Source organism: Euprymna scolopes, chromosome 24 (genome assembly GCF_053919585.1).
Source record: "Euprymna scolopes isolate OS-2025 chromosome 24, ASM5391958v1, whole genome shotgun sequence".
NCBI lineage: Eukaryota > Metazoa > Mollusca > Cephalopoda > Sepiida > Sepiolidae > Euprymna > Euprymna scolopes.
The window spans coordinates 82,161,019-82,178,314 of record NC_136505.1 but is presented as its reverse complement, the minus strand read 5'-3'; the positions used below and the strand labels follow the sequence as shown (position 1 = coordinate 82,178,314).

The following is a 17,296-nucleotide window of genomic DNA, read 5'->3' as shown; positions in this document are numbered from 1 at the left end:
AGAATTTTGCAGATGAGCAGGAGGTTGTTGAGAGTTTGCTCATCTTCACTAGAATTGTATTTCGCTAAACTGGTGATGCTTTATAACATCGCAACTTTAACAATATTTTGAGAAAATAAACTCATCTCATATTTAAAAAAAATAAAATTTTAATGAGCCAAAGAAATTTTGGAATTTGCAACATTTTTGATCTGCTTTCACATTGAATTTATGAAAATTTATAAAGTTTTGTTTTCAATTATGCACTAAAACATTTTTTTAAGGGAAATTTTTTTTTTAATTTAAGAAAAAGAAACAAGAAAAAATTTAAAATAAAAAAATTGATGTAAAAAGATAACTAAAGAAAAAGATTTTTTTAATTAAAAATTCTGGAAATTGCACACATGAAAAAAAAAAAAAAAAAAAAAATGTAAAATAGAAAAATGATTTATTAAAAAAAAAAAAAAATAAAAAATAATGGTTAACCCAACCAAATTTTGTTTTATTTTTCATTATTTCTGTCAAGGGCCAAAAATTAAATAAAATTAAAATAAATTCCAATTCAAAGGAAATACATGACAAAAAATGAAGAGTATTGTCATGGATTCATCTGACAGAGGAGACCACAATGAGAGAAGCATTTACAAAGATCGGATTCTCACATTAACACAAATCTTTCGGAACATTGAGATTTGAGGGAGAATTTATTTAGAAGGCACTTGGGAGTCTTTTTGATTGATGACGTCATAGAATGATTTGTGGGAGGAATTTTATTTTACAAAGGGAGATAACTAGAGTAAAAAGTAAGCAAAATAGAATTGCATTTTAAAGATATGTTCAGGATTAAAAAGAATGTATCTTAAACATGCTTGTGCGCAAGTTGTAGAGTTTTAAGGATTTATATAATTACAAATACATGACTGTATTACATGATTACTGCAAATACAAAAATAGATCAACTAATTGTTGTAGAAAAAAATATTTACTAACATTTTCCTTATGATAAAAACAAATTCTCAACAAAAATCTATAAATTGGAAGTCAAGACCCCTTGAACAACAACTTCAGATCACAATAACTCTAACCTGTTTGGATTTGGGAAAGTGTTCCATTTCTGAAGATGTTTTCAAGTTCCACAAAGAAAAGTTAAATGCAAGAGATAATGTTTTTTCTTTTATATTTTTTTTAAAAAGTATATTTTATTTTTTTTCAGTAACAAACAATAACATGTTTAAAAGTTAAAACAAAAATTTTCTTTTCTTAGAAAAGAAAATCAGATTTTTCATTTTTTTCAAAAAAAATTTTGTGGAAATCACAAAAAGCCACAATTATTAAAAAATGTTTTTTCCAGATTCTATTTTTGACATAAAAACAAATTTCATTTTAGTCATTAAAATTAAAGCATTTTATAAGAGTTGATAAAACTCAATCTTAATGATCATGGAAAACCAAGGAAAAAAGAAGCATTTAATCGACTAATAATTTTGGTAGAAATAAAAACAAAGAAAAAGGATACACACACATACTAGTTTGGTATGGTTCTAGAAATGTTTTGGAAATGAGGAGTGGTATGTGAAGCATAAAACTATTGTTTTAATGAATTTTATTATTTTTATTGAATATTTCAAATGCCCTGCATTCTTCACCAGGAATAATCTGAGAAGAGAAAAAATGTTTTTTTCTTTCTTTCTTTTCTCAAATCAAAGAATGCAGGGTGTTCAATATAGTGAATAATAAAAACTGTGTTCATTTCTCATTTGTTTTTTACTGAATTCCTATCTATACCAGCATATTCTCCTGGTCTAATATTTCCTTTAAACAAACGAACATACACTGATGTGGAAGTGGCATGATGTAATTGTTACAGTCGAACCGTTTACTCTTCCATTCCACTTAAAACATTCATTTCATGCATCCACCTCATAGATACGCTTCCATCCCACACCATTTCTAAGGTTTTATAGTTAATTTAACTGTTTTATAGAGTCAATTTTCCACTTAAAACATTCATTTCATGTATCCACCTCATAGATACGCTTCCATCCCACACCATTTCTAAGGTTTTATAGTTAATTTAACTGTTTTATAGAGTCAATTTAACTGTTTTATATAGTTAATTTAACTGTTTAATAAATACTTATTCATAAATACTTATTTCATAACTAAAACGAAATATTGAATCAACAGAAGCATGAATGTGTTTAGTTTGGTCTCTTCTAGTTTTAGTTTATTCTTGGCTCATATCATTTCTATATATCCCGAGAAAAGTAGAGATAGAGAGGCTCTGAATAGAGAACAAGGATCAGTCACTTGGAGGAGAAAGAAAAAGAGAATAAGAATAAAAGAGGGGAAAAATACTTTAATCCAATACAGTTTGGATTATATTTTAACTTCCATTCATGGCTTTCAGAATCATTTATGACAAAAGTCAAAAATATAATCAGGAAAAAAGAAAAACAAAAGAAAAGTGTATCAATTTATATGTGTGTGTGTGTGTGTAGTAAAGTGGAGAATATTTGTTTTTTACTGAAGCATTAAGGAGCGTAGATTGTCCTGTAAAATTTTTGATTTCACCGATTCAAACACAAATCGTATATTCTCCGTGTCAATTGCCGTTGTGAAATGATGGTAGAGCAGGCTGTTGCGGTTGCGACGCTTGCTATCAAACATGTTCAAAATGAACTCCTGGACATGTAACAGGGAGTGAGGATCTTTGTTGAATGATGGGAAATAGTCTTTAATGCTGACATGTTTTACCTTCTCCTCAAGAAGATCCGTTTTATTCAGGAAAAGGATGAATGCAATGTTCATGAACAACGGGTAATTGACAATCGTTTCAAATATATCACATGACTCGATGATTCGGTTTGTCTTTCGGTCTTCCTGCAACATCTGATCAAATTCACTGCTGGAAGCCAAAAAAAGAATCGAAGTGACATCATCAAAACACTTAAACCATTTCGGCCGCTGAGAACGCTGCCCACCGACATCGACAAATAAGAATGGAACTCCGTTGATTTTCATTGGGTGCTCAACAATTCCCTTTGTCGCCTTTCTTGCATGTAGCATATCTAACTTTGTTGGAATATAATTCTGGAAGAAGAAAAGAGAAACATTTTAGACAAGGATTTCAAAATGTACTAAAATAGAATCAATTCAAAGGAATTTTAGCACACTGTAATTTTTTACAATTTCTCTATCTTTAATGTTTTAGCTAGGGATGGGGACATTCCAGTGCTATGCCAGACTCCAACCAAAAAATCTTTTAAGATTCTGAATGTCTCATCAGGTATAGTTGTCAGATAGTTTTTGAAATTCTTTGATGTGACACTGTTTGCTCTACGAATTAATGGAACAACATGTAATTATGTCACTATTAAATACAGCAATCAACAAATTCCAGACCTAACTAATTCCAAAACGAATATTTTACAATTTTTTATTAACTGCGTTGCTGCATTTTTATTTATTTAATTAATAATTAATTAATAAATTTAATAATTAATAAAAAAAAAGTTGTTTTTTTATTTCAGGATTTTCAAGTAAATTAAAAAAAATTATTTCAACTAAGAAAAAAAAAAAGTATATAAAAAAAAGCGCCCAGTGAATTTCGACAAATTTCTTTCTTTTTTTTTTTTTTTTAAAGATTAACAGAAAACTCATGACAAAAGCATTAAAATAAAGATTAAAATTTTTACACTTAAAAAAATAAATAAAAGAATCTTCATGGAAATAAACGAATCCTAGTACAATAGTTTTACTCTTTAAAAAAGAGAATGATAATTACAAGCTTTTATGAAATTGTGGTATAATTCAATGACACACCGAATTATACGTTATACACGAGAGAAAAAAATATTAATAACTGAAACCAAATTGGATGAAAGAAAAGACAAAATAATAATGAAACAAAGTTTTCATAACACGCAATTCTATTTTCATCAATCCTGTTTGAATTTTCCCATTCTAAATCACTACCCTTTTCTGACCCAACGGTTCTTTCTCTACTTTCTTTATTACGAACTTCTTCCCTTCACCAATACCACAGATTTCACTCTTCATGTATATTTGTACGAACCGATCAAAGTTCTTTAAAAAAGGATGAAACTTCAGAATTTTGGTGTTACTATTTTACTAAGTGATTCTTTCAGATTATCATACGAAAATTAGGGACGATAAATAAGTGCAGACTTAGGTTTTTTTTTTTTTTTTTTTTTTTTTTTTTGTAGACGGAGGCTATTCTGCAGTATTTAATCCAAGGGAAGCTACTCTGCAATAAAGCTACTCTGCAATAAAACACTTGTTTACAATATCACGTCAGTTGATATTTGGGCCTGACGATGAATGCCTTGGAAAAGTCACTTCTAATTAATCGCAAGACAAATAGGAAAAAGCGACGCTAATTGCGGTGGAATTATTTCCTCGACTGCTATATTCAAACAGTATCATCTTTTTTATGCAAACGAACTTAGCTGTTTTTCAGAATAATAATAGGCTATTTTAAAACTGGTAAGCATAATCAGAAGTGACTTTTCCAGGGCATTCACCGTCAAGCCCAAATATCAGTTGACATGATATTGTAAACAAACAGACAGAACTTGTTGAACGCTTTAATATATATTTTTTTCCTTACATCATCTCGAATTTCTCGAAGTTGTTCTTTCTTAATAAAAAAAAAGTAGTCAAAAAATAGCCGAAGAAATAATTTCACTGCAATTAGCGTCGCTTACAGTTTTTATTTTTTTATTTTTTTGAATTGCTAAAACTTTGTTACATTAAATATAGTTGAAAAACGTTTTTTTTGTTTTTTTTTTGTTTTTTTTGCAATTAATCAGAAGTGACTTTTTCAGAGCATTATCGTCAAGCCAAAATATCAGTAGTGTTTCCTTGATAAAAAAAAAAAGTAATTTGCAATTAGCATCCTAAATTCTCGTATAAAATTTGAAGGAATCGCTTAGTAAAATAGAGTTGTTTCCCATGAACCAATGACGTTTTTAATCACGCTACTTTATTTGACCAAGTAGAAGTAGAGATAGAGAAGGATCAGTCACCTTGAGGAGAAAGAAAAAGAGAATAAGAATAAAAGAGGGGGAAAATACTTTAATCCAATACAGTTTGGATTATATTTTAACTTCCATTCATGGCTTTCAGAATCATTTATGACAAAAGTCAAAAATATAATCAGAAAAAAAAAAAAAAAAAAAGTATCAATTTTTGTGTGTGTGTGTGTGTGTGTGTGTGTGTGTGTGTGTGTGTGTGTGTGTGTAGACAAAATTCTGTAAAACTGAATATAAATATTTTTGTCAACTGTAAGATGGTTAAAACAGTAGTTTATCTACAAACTTTTTTCTGAAAGATTAGAAAATTTGAAGTTAAATTAAAAACAAGGCTGATAGCCATTAGTCGTGTGCTCTCGTGTAATGAATGAATGCGTGAATGTAGGATTGACATGAAATTCTTAAAGATAAACTAAAATGACCGAAAAATGGGCTGAAATGACTTAAATAAATAAAAAGTAAATGACTTAGAATGACTTTAATGAACTTAAGGATGAATTGAATGACCTTAAGAATGACTTGAATGCTTAAAAAATAACTGGAATCCTTCAAAAACAATTTGAATGATCTGGAGACTGACTGGTTGTAAAGTGAGTGATCATTTTACATTAAATTAATGCAGAAAAGTTATCCATTTTATATCACAAAGTTACAAACATAAATACAGCATGTAGTAAGAACAGATATTACACTTTGAGATATTAAATATTTTATTCGGGCAAAAAATGAACATGAACAAAAAACTTAGGCACAAGGCCAACTTAAAAGGGGGGCAGATGGGGGTCGTTGGTCATCCTTGTCACTCTAGAACTAAACAAAAGTTTCTCTTAGCTAAAATCTTCTTTCACCATAATACAGCATTCGCCCTTTCGTACTTGGGGACGTCCTACTTGACACCCAATTGTTTAAAACATTTTTTATTTCCGTGTAAAAACAAAAAAGATAACAATAATGATGATATGATAATTCATTTGTGTCGAGGGCAGGGGAAGAAAAAAAAAATACAAAAGTGGTTAGTAGGACCCTCACAACCCCGTCTAGTTGATAAACCGTCTGTTCCACTTTGGTTTGTAAAGGAACCTGAGCTCCTGCAGGCCGGTCTCTAAGTGGGGATGCTCTATAGATGGGACGAAATGGAGAAAAGAAAATTTTGTGAGTGAAGGATGGGGAGTTAGTGATTAATTTCTTTCTCTCCAAGATGGGTGAAATTTAGAGTGAGAAGAAAAATTGCAGATAGGAGGGGATGGGGATTTTGGAGGCTTCTTAGTTGGGGAGGGATGAAACATTCACTTGGCTAGCTAAGAGGCTGAAAATGGATTACGCTCGACGGAACTGCGCGTTCCACACCTAGGCGGGGAACACGTATTCAATATATTTTTGTACACACAGACTTGCTACATGTATCCATCTTCTGTCAAATGCCGCACGATGCAACCTTCTTCTATCACATCTGATCTTCACCCATACTTGGTGTTTAAAAAAAGCGATCAGATCCTGATCAGAAAAAGGCAACATCCCTCGGCCACTCTGCAGATGCGAAGTCCAAATCACCATTCTCGCCATGGCCAGGATTGTGATGTAGACCATTTGTCTTTCCCGGTCCCATGGCGGTCTCACGTTGTCAACAACATTGGACTACACTTTGATCTTAACCAAAAAGGCCAAGCACAAAAGTGTTACGGACAGACCGACCGACGGAGTGACTTATAAGAGTCACGTGCACGCGACTAATAAAAGTAGTGAATGCTGCTCGTTTTTGTAAAAACTGAATAACGTTAGGAATACTCAAAACATTAGGAATACTCAAAACAAAATAAATAAATAAAAAGTAAAAAAAAAGTGCATTCATGGGAAAAAATCCACCAAAAAATCGGTTTAATTAATTTTCAGTATTCATTTATATATGAAACTATTGTATTAATTTTTTTAAAATAAAATAAATGTAAGTCATTTCAATTTCATGGAGGACATTCGATACTCATCTTAACAAAAACCCAAAATTAACTTTAAGAAAAATTTTAAATATGTTTTTTTTTTAAACAGACATTTTAAATAAAACATTTTTTTTTTACAGTTCCTAAAATTAGGAAATTTAATTATAAAAGAATCTCTCCTACCGAAAGAGGCCTTAAGTTTTACATTTTTTGTGAATAAAATTCGCATAGGAGAGACCCTAAAGGACACAAAATAGATTTCTCGATTCTGTCGGTAATTGCATAAGTGATGCACTTTTGCGTGCCGATGGGCTGGTAGATACCTCTCTAAGTAATCCATTCTCATTGATCTAGACAAATCATGAATTGGGAACAGCAAATTACGGTTCACCGTAAAGTATAAACTTCAATAGTTTGTGTCAGAAATTGTGTTGAATCAATAATTTCTTGTACAAATTCCCAACTAAGAATTAATTCAAGCTCCCCACAATGGGGATTAAATCACAGAAAGCACAAGTCCCCGATAATGCTTTCTGTTGACGTCAAATCTGGAAACTTTGGAATGAATTCAAACTCTCCACAATAGGGATTTAGTAACAGACAGTATGAGTCTCCAGAATAATTTTTGCCTGAATAGAGTGAGAAAGGATTCTTGAAATGGAGATAAATTACGTCCATTCATTTCAATGACAAATTGGAAACTAATTTCTTGTGCCCTTAAATTTGGCCCATCTTGTGATAATCATATTTGAATAAAAAAAAAGGAATAAAAAAAAAAGAAAAAAAAAAACAAAAAAAACGTTCAATCGAAATACAATAGCAAAAGTGCCCTAGACGATTGCGAATTCCAACACACTCACCAAAGAGAAGTAAAAAAGGTAATGAATATTCATTAGCTTTTTTCTATAAGTGTACAAGAGATGTTCCTCCATCTGTCAATTCTACAAGTTAAATTTGAACCTCCTTAAAAGGTTTTTCTTTTAACTGTAATTAATGTTTTAACTGAAGTGATGCCACTAGAGCAAAGAATACATGTTTTATAGAAGGAGAAGTTAAACATTTATATTTTTTATCTTTACAATAAAAAATAATTGTTTTGTTTTAACTCAAGGTTATATAAGAATCAAAGAATGAATTATTTTTTTTAGTCTCATTTATCCTAAACGAGACAAGAGAAGCTTTATTTACAAGTGCTTTACATATTAACATTAGCAGGAGAAGAGCCTGGAGCTTTACAATTTGGACAAAGCTAATTTTTAAGTCTCTTCTTCAGAGACTTCCACGCAGTCAAAGTGGTACCATCATTCATCACAACATATCATTGGGGAAAACCGTAATTTCTAACAGAACAAGTAAGACAAAAACAAGGTCGTCCCAACCTTCTTCAAATACAGTTGCTGCGTACTCAAGAGAAGAAATTTCCCTAATTTCTAAGGGCTACAAATGCTTTAGGGAATGAATTTTCACAACCATCCCTTAATATACAGTAGAACAAACTTGTCGATCCTTCCCACAAATGAGATGTATAAACTCTACCCACACTCCTTATGGCTTGATTCAGTTTGGCAAATTCACTAAAAAAAATATCTCTTACCATATTCCTGTCTTTTTCTCTCAAAGAAAGAAGATAATCGTTTTGCCAAACTTTATGGATTTTTCCACAAAGTCCTCCCTTAACTGATTAGATTCCAACAATTTGATCCTACTTGGAGGATCAGGAAAGAGGTCATCAACCTCATGACTTCCAAGCAATAAATGCAGGTTATAACCAGTTTGAAAAAAATGATTTGGGCTCAAAATATCTAGACCCTTGTCCGAAGAAGCAATATAAATGAGTGGTCTGTCGTTAACAGTTTTCTCATTATCCCAAAATGATTGCTAGATAATCGAAATATTCTAATTTCTTTCTTCCAATTAACTTGTTAAAACACTGTTTAACCATCTGGATCATTTGTTCTCACGTACCCCATGTTGAGCGGAATAAAGAGGAATCATGATGCAAGTAACAGACGTACGTCTAAACTGTTCCTTGAACTCATTGGAAACAAACACATCCAACAATACTATTCCTGCTGCCAAGAATGTCTTAGAATTATCTGAATAAACACGCAAAAAAAATTTGTGAACCCGACAAATGCCAGTAAAAATGACCAAGTACTCATATCGGGCAGTAATTCCATTGCTTGGTTGGTTGTTTCTCTTTTACGGTATATCAACTCTTTTCAGGTTATTTAATGCCGAATCTAAAGATTTTGAAGAAAGTTTTTTTAATAGAATATATTTGTTTTCAAGCCATAGTTCAACCCATAGTTGGGACCCTAACAGGTACTACCACTCCGGATCAGAGTGGACCTGGGAGCAATGGCAATTAAAGGGTGGCTCCACACTCCCCAAAGCCCGCAAGCTGGGGCCTCACCACTGGATATAGTTTAAAGTCATATCCAGGACCTCCATTGCTTGGAGATTCATACAAGTAAACAATAGAATGCACATTTTGGCTTCTTCGCTTTTAACCTTTACCCAATAATGACAAGTAAAACTTAAAACTCTGAATACGACCCAAAGATTAAATAAAACCTGTCATGAAACAGAAACCCAGACTAGCAACCCTTAACAGCATATTTTTTACAGACGTTTTATTTAAATATTGAAGCTTCTCAGAACTCTTTTCTTTCATATTTGCCAATCGTAACTCTAGAAGTGTAAGCCATGTTTAGTTTCATAAAAATTTCAGATGGTTCGTTGTTTTAAACAAGTCTTGAGGTGACTGGTTTGCAGTAGACAGAACAGTTCCCGATGGTTCGTTGTTCTAAACAAGTTTTGAGAGGTGACTAGTTTGCAGTAGACAGTTCCACAGAGCAAAATATTCTTACCGTGGCGAGACGGGGGGGGGGGGCATGTGAAATTGCTTCAGAAAAGGTTTAATATTTATGAAGTAATTCTGGTTTCTGATTGGTTGGTAGCAGAACGTGAATTAATTCGATTCGTCAGTTCATAGCAGCATCGTTTATAAATAGAATCGTCTAACTGTGTGGGATCATACCCCATTACAAGTCCAAAATATTGCAACATCCTCCCTATTTTTTATAATGGGGAGGTCCCTTGTGTTTGTTCTGCTCAAAAATAAATATAATTTTATATTCAATTATACATAACAAAAAATTAGAAATCATTTGGATCTTAGAATTTTAGCATGTAAAAAGACGCCATTTTTAATTGTGTTCAAATGTCAAAACAGAGATGTGTACAGAGAAGAGAAATAAAAGAAATGGAAGGTATTTTAACCTTAAAAAGGGGTGGGTATGTGAAAAAGAAGCCATTTCTTAAATTTGATTATGCAGTTTTGTAAAAAGAAAAAAGAAAAAACGCATACATATAAATAAATATACATGTAATATGTACTCGTTTAAAGAGTTTTTTTTTTTTTGTTAATGAAAACAATGCAAAAAAGATAGGACGTTTTTGAAAAATAAGAAAGAAAACTAATGTGCACAAAAAAAAATCAATTGTAATTTCTGCGCGCCTTAAAATAAGCATGCAAAAAGTATTTTGTCGAAAAGGAAAATTACAAAGAGTTTTTTGGGTTTTTTTCAGCAAAAGTATTAGCTACGCATTAGTAGGTTAAAGTGTTAATACAAATAAAATGGATACAGTTTAACGTCTTGTCCAGGACTATTTTTTTATTTTTTTTTTTTTTTTTGATATATAGAGGGCCATGAAAAAAAAAAATTAGTCGAATCCCTTAACAAGTTTTGAGAAAAAACGATGTAACTTTATTCTTGTCGCGGTTTTCGTGAATACATCAGCGACATTTTGTTCTGATGATATGTAATTCAAAATAATGGATTCCTTTTTTACCTCGTTTTTTATGAAATGGTATTTTATATCTATATGCTTAGATCTTTGGTTGATTACCGTGTTCTGTGCTAAGACTATACTGCCTTGATTATCACAATTAATTACTACTAAGGGGCTTTTAGTTAATTCTAGCTCTAAAATAGTCTTTAGGATATTTTTAAGGTAGAGTGCTTCCTGGGTCATGTGTGTGATCGCGATAAATTCTGCTTCACATGTAGAGAGAGATACAATCTGTTGCTTTTTAGATTTCCATGGAATAATAGGCCCATTTTCTGAGAGTCTGAAACAATATCCAGATATACTCTTGCGATCTTCATCGTTTCCCCAGTCTGAATCCGAAAAACCTTCTAATTTTAGGTGATTTCCTGATTTTCTAAATACTAACTTCTGTTCTTTAGTTCCTTTTAAATAACGCAGGACTTGTTTAGCTCTGTTTAAATCCTTTATTGTCGGTCGTGATAATTTTTGTGACAGTTTTGTTACTGTATAGCATATGTCGGGCCTGGTTGTAGTCATTAAATATATAAGACTACCTATAATTTGGCGATATTGTGTGTCATTTATTATTTCAGATTCTGTGCGTATATTTTTATTAATATCATTTTCGACCGGTGTAGAGCGTTTCTTGCACTCTCCCATTCCAAATTTTAAAAGTATTTTGTCGATGTATCTCGATTGATTCATTGTAACAAGTCCTTTGCTTTGAGTAAATTCTATCCCCAGAAACCAGAATATTTTGCAGATTGGTCATTTTGAATCTTTTACTTAATTTGTTCTTAACATCAGTTAACATTATGTCACAATTTGATTCGATTAAAATATCATCGACCCACAAAACCAAAATCAGTAGTTTATCGTCTTTGTGTTGGGTATATAAACAGGGGTCTACAGCGCATTGTCTGAATTGTTGTTTAATAATATAATCATGAAATACTGTATTCCAACACTGAGCACTCTGCTTTAGACCATATAATGACTTGTTAAGTCGCCACACACTATTTTTATTTTTCATTATAAATCCCTCTGGAGGGGTTATATAAATTTCACAGTCTATTGGGGCATTCAAATAAGCATTTTTTACACCCATTTGATGGATGTTTAGGTCATATTGTGATGCGACTTGCAGTAAAATTCTGATTGTCATTAGGTTTTGTGGTCGGTGAAAATGTAGAAAAATATTCTATACAGTAAATCTGAGAGTATCCTTTAGCAACAAATCTAGCTTCGTACTGTTCTACGCCTGATGCTGTAGTCTTTTTTGTAAAGACCCATCTTGTAGAAATAACATGTTTATCTTTTGGGAGAGGCACTACCGTATAGGTATCATTTTCGGTTAAGGCATCTATTTCTTTTTTCATGGCAATTTTCCATTCATCACAATGTTCTGAATTAATTGCTTCGTTAAAGCTTTTTGGCGCATTTTCCATTGAATAGCAATAGTCGATTTGATAATGTTTTATATTGTCAACCACGAAAAAATCGGGTCGCCTTCTATTTCTTTTGGGATATCTTTCGTCTTTATCATCATCATCATCATGGACACTCTCGTCTCAGTCATTTTTATGGTCTTCGTTTGTTTTAATTATTTGAGGGAATATAATTTCATCTTCATTTGACGGGTTTTCGTCTGTAAAATTAAACGTGTCTGTGAATTTTACACATCGGATTCTTTTTATTTTATTTTTTTCAGGAAGAAATACTAAATTGGCTGGACTGTTTTTATCGTATCCAAGAAATATACCTTTGTTGGCTTTAATATTCAATTTACTCTTTATCTATATATGCGAAGCAAGTTGAACCAAATATATGCATTCTGCTTAAATTTGTTTTTTTACCGCAGAAAGATTCATATGGAGTTTTAGATAGTGTTTTGTTAAAGCACCTGTTGCGTATATAGGCTGCCGCCATAAATGCGTACGTCCAGACGTTTTTAGGGAGTTTGGATTCAATGAGTAGGCATCTTGCCATTTCAAAGTGTCCGCCACGCACGTTCAGCAGTCCTGTTTTGGTGTGGCAATCTAGGAGCTGATGTGATGGTTAATTAGTAAAAGTTCAAAGTCTTTATTGGTGAATTCCGTACTGTTGTCAGAGCGAATACACTTGATTTCACCGTAGGGAGCCATGTCGGCTAGATATTTTTTAGTTGCTAGCAGGGTATCAGATTTGTTCTTTAAAAAGTAAACCATTATTAAACCTGAATGGTCATCTACGAAATTCAACACATATCTATAATGTTCTCTGGCCATCGGTTCTACGGGACCGTTCAAGTCACAATGTACCATTGATAGGGTTTTTGTGGCCTTTTTGTCTGGTATCTTGCTTTGATAGTTTGTCATTTTCCCTTGCGTACAGATGTCGCAGTTGAAGTTTTTTGATGTTTGTATTTTCATTCCATCAACTATAGTCGGCAACTTTTTGATATCAGGAATATCGCAGTGTCCAAGAATTTTATGCCATGTCTGTAGATCATGGCAGACGGTTTTCAATGGGACTATGCTATTTAAATAATATAGTCTTCCATTTTCTTTAATGTCAAATACAGTTCCATTCGGGTATACCAGTTTTGATTTATTGGGGCTAAAGTTTATATTTGTACCTTGTTTTGTGGCAGCTTGTACAGAAAATATATTTTGTTTAAATTTTGGGATTAGAAGAGTGTTTTCTAGAATACAGAAACATAGTTCACCTTTATTGTTCTTTAGCGAGATTTTCGCATTGCCTCTTTTCAAAACGATATCATTTACTCGACTCCCGTCAGCTAGTTCTACAAAATGATTTTGTGGCTTAAAGTTGGGGGTCAAAATTGATAAAATCAGATTCCTTTGTAATCACATGTGCCGTGGCCCCACAATCGACAAGAAAATTATTGTTTGTTGAAGCATTAAACGTACACGAAAATAAAAATGTATGTTCGCTAACAGAGCTCTCTACATTTTTAATGGAGTCCTGTATCTACATTGGAAACTCTTGTGATTAGGTCGTTCACAATTATAGCAAATAATTTTTGTACTTTTCTCAGGAGAAAAATTGTTTTTGGCAAAGTTGCCATTTTTATTCCTGGCATAGGTATGATTCAATTTTGGTGTTTTTATGTGTGCATTTTTAAATTGCATGATATTTGTGGATTCGTTTTTTTCCGTGATCATTTTTTCAGTTTCTTCGTAACTTCTGAGTGCTACCTTGAATTGGCTAAAAGTCATGGGTTTTTCTTTCTGTGTTATCACGGTAGTAAATGGCTTGAAATCACTCGGTAATCCCTTAAGGACCATGGAAATTAACAGACTGTCACTTATAACTTCACCAGACATTTTTAAAGAATTTGCAGTCGTTTCGGCTCTTATAATATAATCAGTAATAGTTTCGGCTTCCATTCGTTTTAGAGAGGTCAGTTCAGTGTATAAAGAAATAATTTTGGGTTTTCCTTTCAATAAATAATGCTCTCTCAATATGTTCAATGCTTTGCAGCCATCGTCCAGGGCTTCTCTCATTACTAGTGATAGACTTCGGTCATCTAAACACGGTTGTGTTTGAAGTACTTTGTGTAGCTTTTGGATCTGTAGATATCCTAGAAATTTAACTTGCCACAATTCGAATTTTGATTTGGATCTATCGAAATAAAGACGCACACTGGGCGCATAACCTCTAGAAGTGTAAGCCATGTTTAGTTTCATAAAAGTTTCAGATGGTTTGTTGTTTTAAACAAGTCTTGAGAGGTGATTGGTTTGCAGTAGACAGAACAGTTACTGATGGTTCGTTGTTCTAAACAAGTTTTGAGAGGTGACTTGTTTGCAGTAGACAGTTCCACAGAGCAAAATATTCTTACCGTGTCGAGACCGGGGGGGGGGGGGGCATGTGAAATTGCTCCAGAAAAGGTTTAATATTTATGAAGCAATTCTGGTTTTTGATTGGTTGGTAGCAGAACGTGAATTAATTCGATTCGTCAGTTCATAGCAGCATCGTTTATAAATAGAATCGTCCGACTGTGTGGGATCATACCCCATTACAAGTCCAAAATATTGCAACAGTAACAATTTAGCCTTATTAGAAGTGTGCATTTTTTTGAAGCTTCAATTTATTAATAAATTCCAAATCTTTTTTTAAAACATTAATCAGCTCAGTTAATGACTAAAATTAGATATCTCCAAAAGCAGGCTTTTGTCAGTAGAGATATCATCTGCATACAAACAAGAGATAATTCTCTTATTATTGTTAAGACCCAGAAGGGTAGCAGTCAACCATTCATTAATCATGAGACCAGCAAAACATAGAAGAGGAGTAAGTAGGTCTGCAGGATTCTTAGATGTAGGAACATATTTGTAAAGGACTGGAGTATTAAATTCATTGTTCAACTTCTCCCCCATTTTTTATTTTACGTTCTTAATGTGTTTTTCAACAAATATATTGCCCTCAGATGATTTTCTGTTCAGGACCCAAAATAAAACAACCTGAATATCATAAGGAGATGCAGTGACTCAATGAGAACTGAAGACATAGCTTTCAAAACATTGGGAATATCTTACAAGCCAAGAACGTAGCTAAAAGTTCCAGAATAGGGATTTTTTCTTGAGAGGAGCCACCTTGACCTTTGCAGAAGTAAAAAAATATTCATTCTCCTGTTTCGCATACAAGGAAATGCATAAGTCTCCCATGGGGCAGCACAGAAGCACAAGAATTCAGCAGGAATACCGTCCGTTAAGACCTTTCTAGAAAACTTCACTTCGCTCAATCAACTCAACTCCCCAGCCTGTTCTATTTGAGAGCTCTTGATGAGGGGCAGAAACGCATTTGTAATTTGATTGGACCCTCTGACCTTTTCTTATCTACAACCTCTTTCCCCACAAACGTGTTGCTAGTCTCAGTCTTTTTGCACAAAATTTGATCCATTCAACATCAAATAAAATTCAATGAATTTCAAATTCTTAAAACTCATTTCCATCAAAAGCAACTTTTAGCCATTTTTCTTCATTCTTCAATTATATATATACATATATATATATATATATATATATATATATATTGATATATATATATATATATTGATCGTTAATCTTTCCATGCAAAATTATTGGGTGAATTAATTTTGTTGTTTTATTGAAAGTAGCATATTTGCCAATTGTCATGTTGGTATGATAGTGTGGAGTGTTCATCCTCCTCAATAAACCACGAATGCATGGACGTCTTAAATCGTAAAAAGTTGGCTGACCAAAGAAAACTTAGAAGTAAATAATTAAGCAAAACCACACAGAATGGAATCTAGAGACAATCAATCCGTTGAGCTGTGAGAAGTGGAGAGAGAGAGAGAGAGAGAGAGAGAGAGAAAGAGAGAGTACAAACTCTCTCCACTTCTCCACTGTAATATCAGAAAATATCTAATCCTTGGACAAGGGGAAAAAATGATGTTAAAGAAGAATGAATTCACAGAACACCCATCTGAGAATGTGTATGCTACTAGTTTCTAGACACAAAGTTTGAGAGTTCAATCTCTGCTGCATGAAATGTTGAATGTGAAAAATAGCAACAGCATCAAAATCTCATTTCAAACATCACATCATAAAAAAAAAGGTGTTTATATACTATCTATAATAAAACAGCAACAATAAAAAAGTGACATCCTTTATGAAAGTGGGTGAAATAAAGAGATTTCGGTCCAAGTTGAAAATGAGGCTGCCTAGTTTCACCATCGGAGGTCGGCTACCTTCCTATCAGCCAATTCCCACTTATGAACACTTGACACAATAAAATTCCAAAGTATATTCTTTCAATCATTCACTGTTAAAAGTTGTTGCAACAATTTTAATTGCAGAAAAGAAAGTTTGTTTACTTCAAGATACAAAATGTTTTTCTTGTAGCAATGATTGTTGGATAGAAAATCAATTCTAAAATTGTATGTAACTTACAAATTATTTTATTTACTATTAATCGATTATTTACTTGCGAAAACCAAGCATGTAATTGTGTGATGCTATAAGAGTTCGTTATCGCATAGACCCTCTGAAAAGAATGGGAAGTAATGAGATAAGAGTTTGCTTTGTTAGCTCTTTGTATCAGCAATTGATGGTCACCATGCCATAAGGTTGCTTGTGGAAATTGTGTTTTTAGCAGCTTAAGGCATTACATGGATGATAGGAAGTTGAACGATGAGAAAATTCACAAGAGAAAAAAGTGATAGCCGGATAAATGAAAATCTGGCCAGAGATAAGTTAGTTTGAAAGTCAATTTCTTAAAATCGACGAATGCAGCATGTAAAACGGACATTGATGTTACACTGTCTATTCCGTCTTCGGTCAGTGAAGGAGAAATCCTTTTAGACTGAAACAATCTTTATTTTTGTTCTAATCCAGAGTGCTTTTTTAGGGAGCTAGATTTTCCCCATGTAAAACCCAATCTTGTGTTTAACTTTACCCTCGTGGGAAGGCAAGTAAATAAGAACTGATGATAAATTCTTTATGCATTAAAAAATTTAAAGTT

General features: G+C 32.7%; 1 protein-coding gene across 4 annotated transcripts in view; it reads right to left on the bottom strand.

The window, feature by feature from the left end:
- Positions 1 to 1,176: 1,176 nt before the first annotated feature.
- The window catches only part of LOC145246804 (guanine nucleotide-binding protein subunit alpha-12-like), a 173,140-nt gene continuing 157,020 nt past the window's right edge, over positions 1,177 to 17,296 (bottom strand). For 2 of the 4 annotated variants that reach the window (XR_013863169.1, XR_013863170.1), the window contains 2 exons: positions 2,103 to 3,072; positions 1,177 to 2,057 (listed from right to left, as the gene is read on the bottom strand). Coding sequence is in view for 2 of the 4 variants with exons in the window: in XM_080108604.1 (XP_079964730.1) it covers positions 2,503 to 3,072 (570 nt within the window). In the remaining 2 variants the exon portion in view is untranslated. Of the gene's footprint in view, positions 3,073 to 17,296 lie in introns of all 4 variants that reach the window. The other 2 variants (XM_080108604.1, XM_080108605.1) reach the window with 1 other exon arrangement.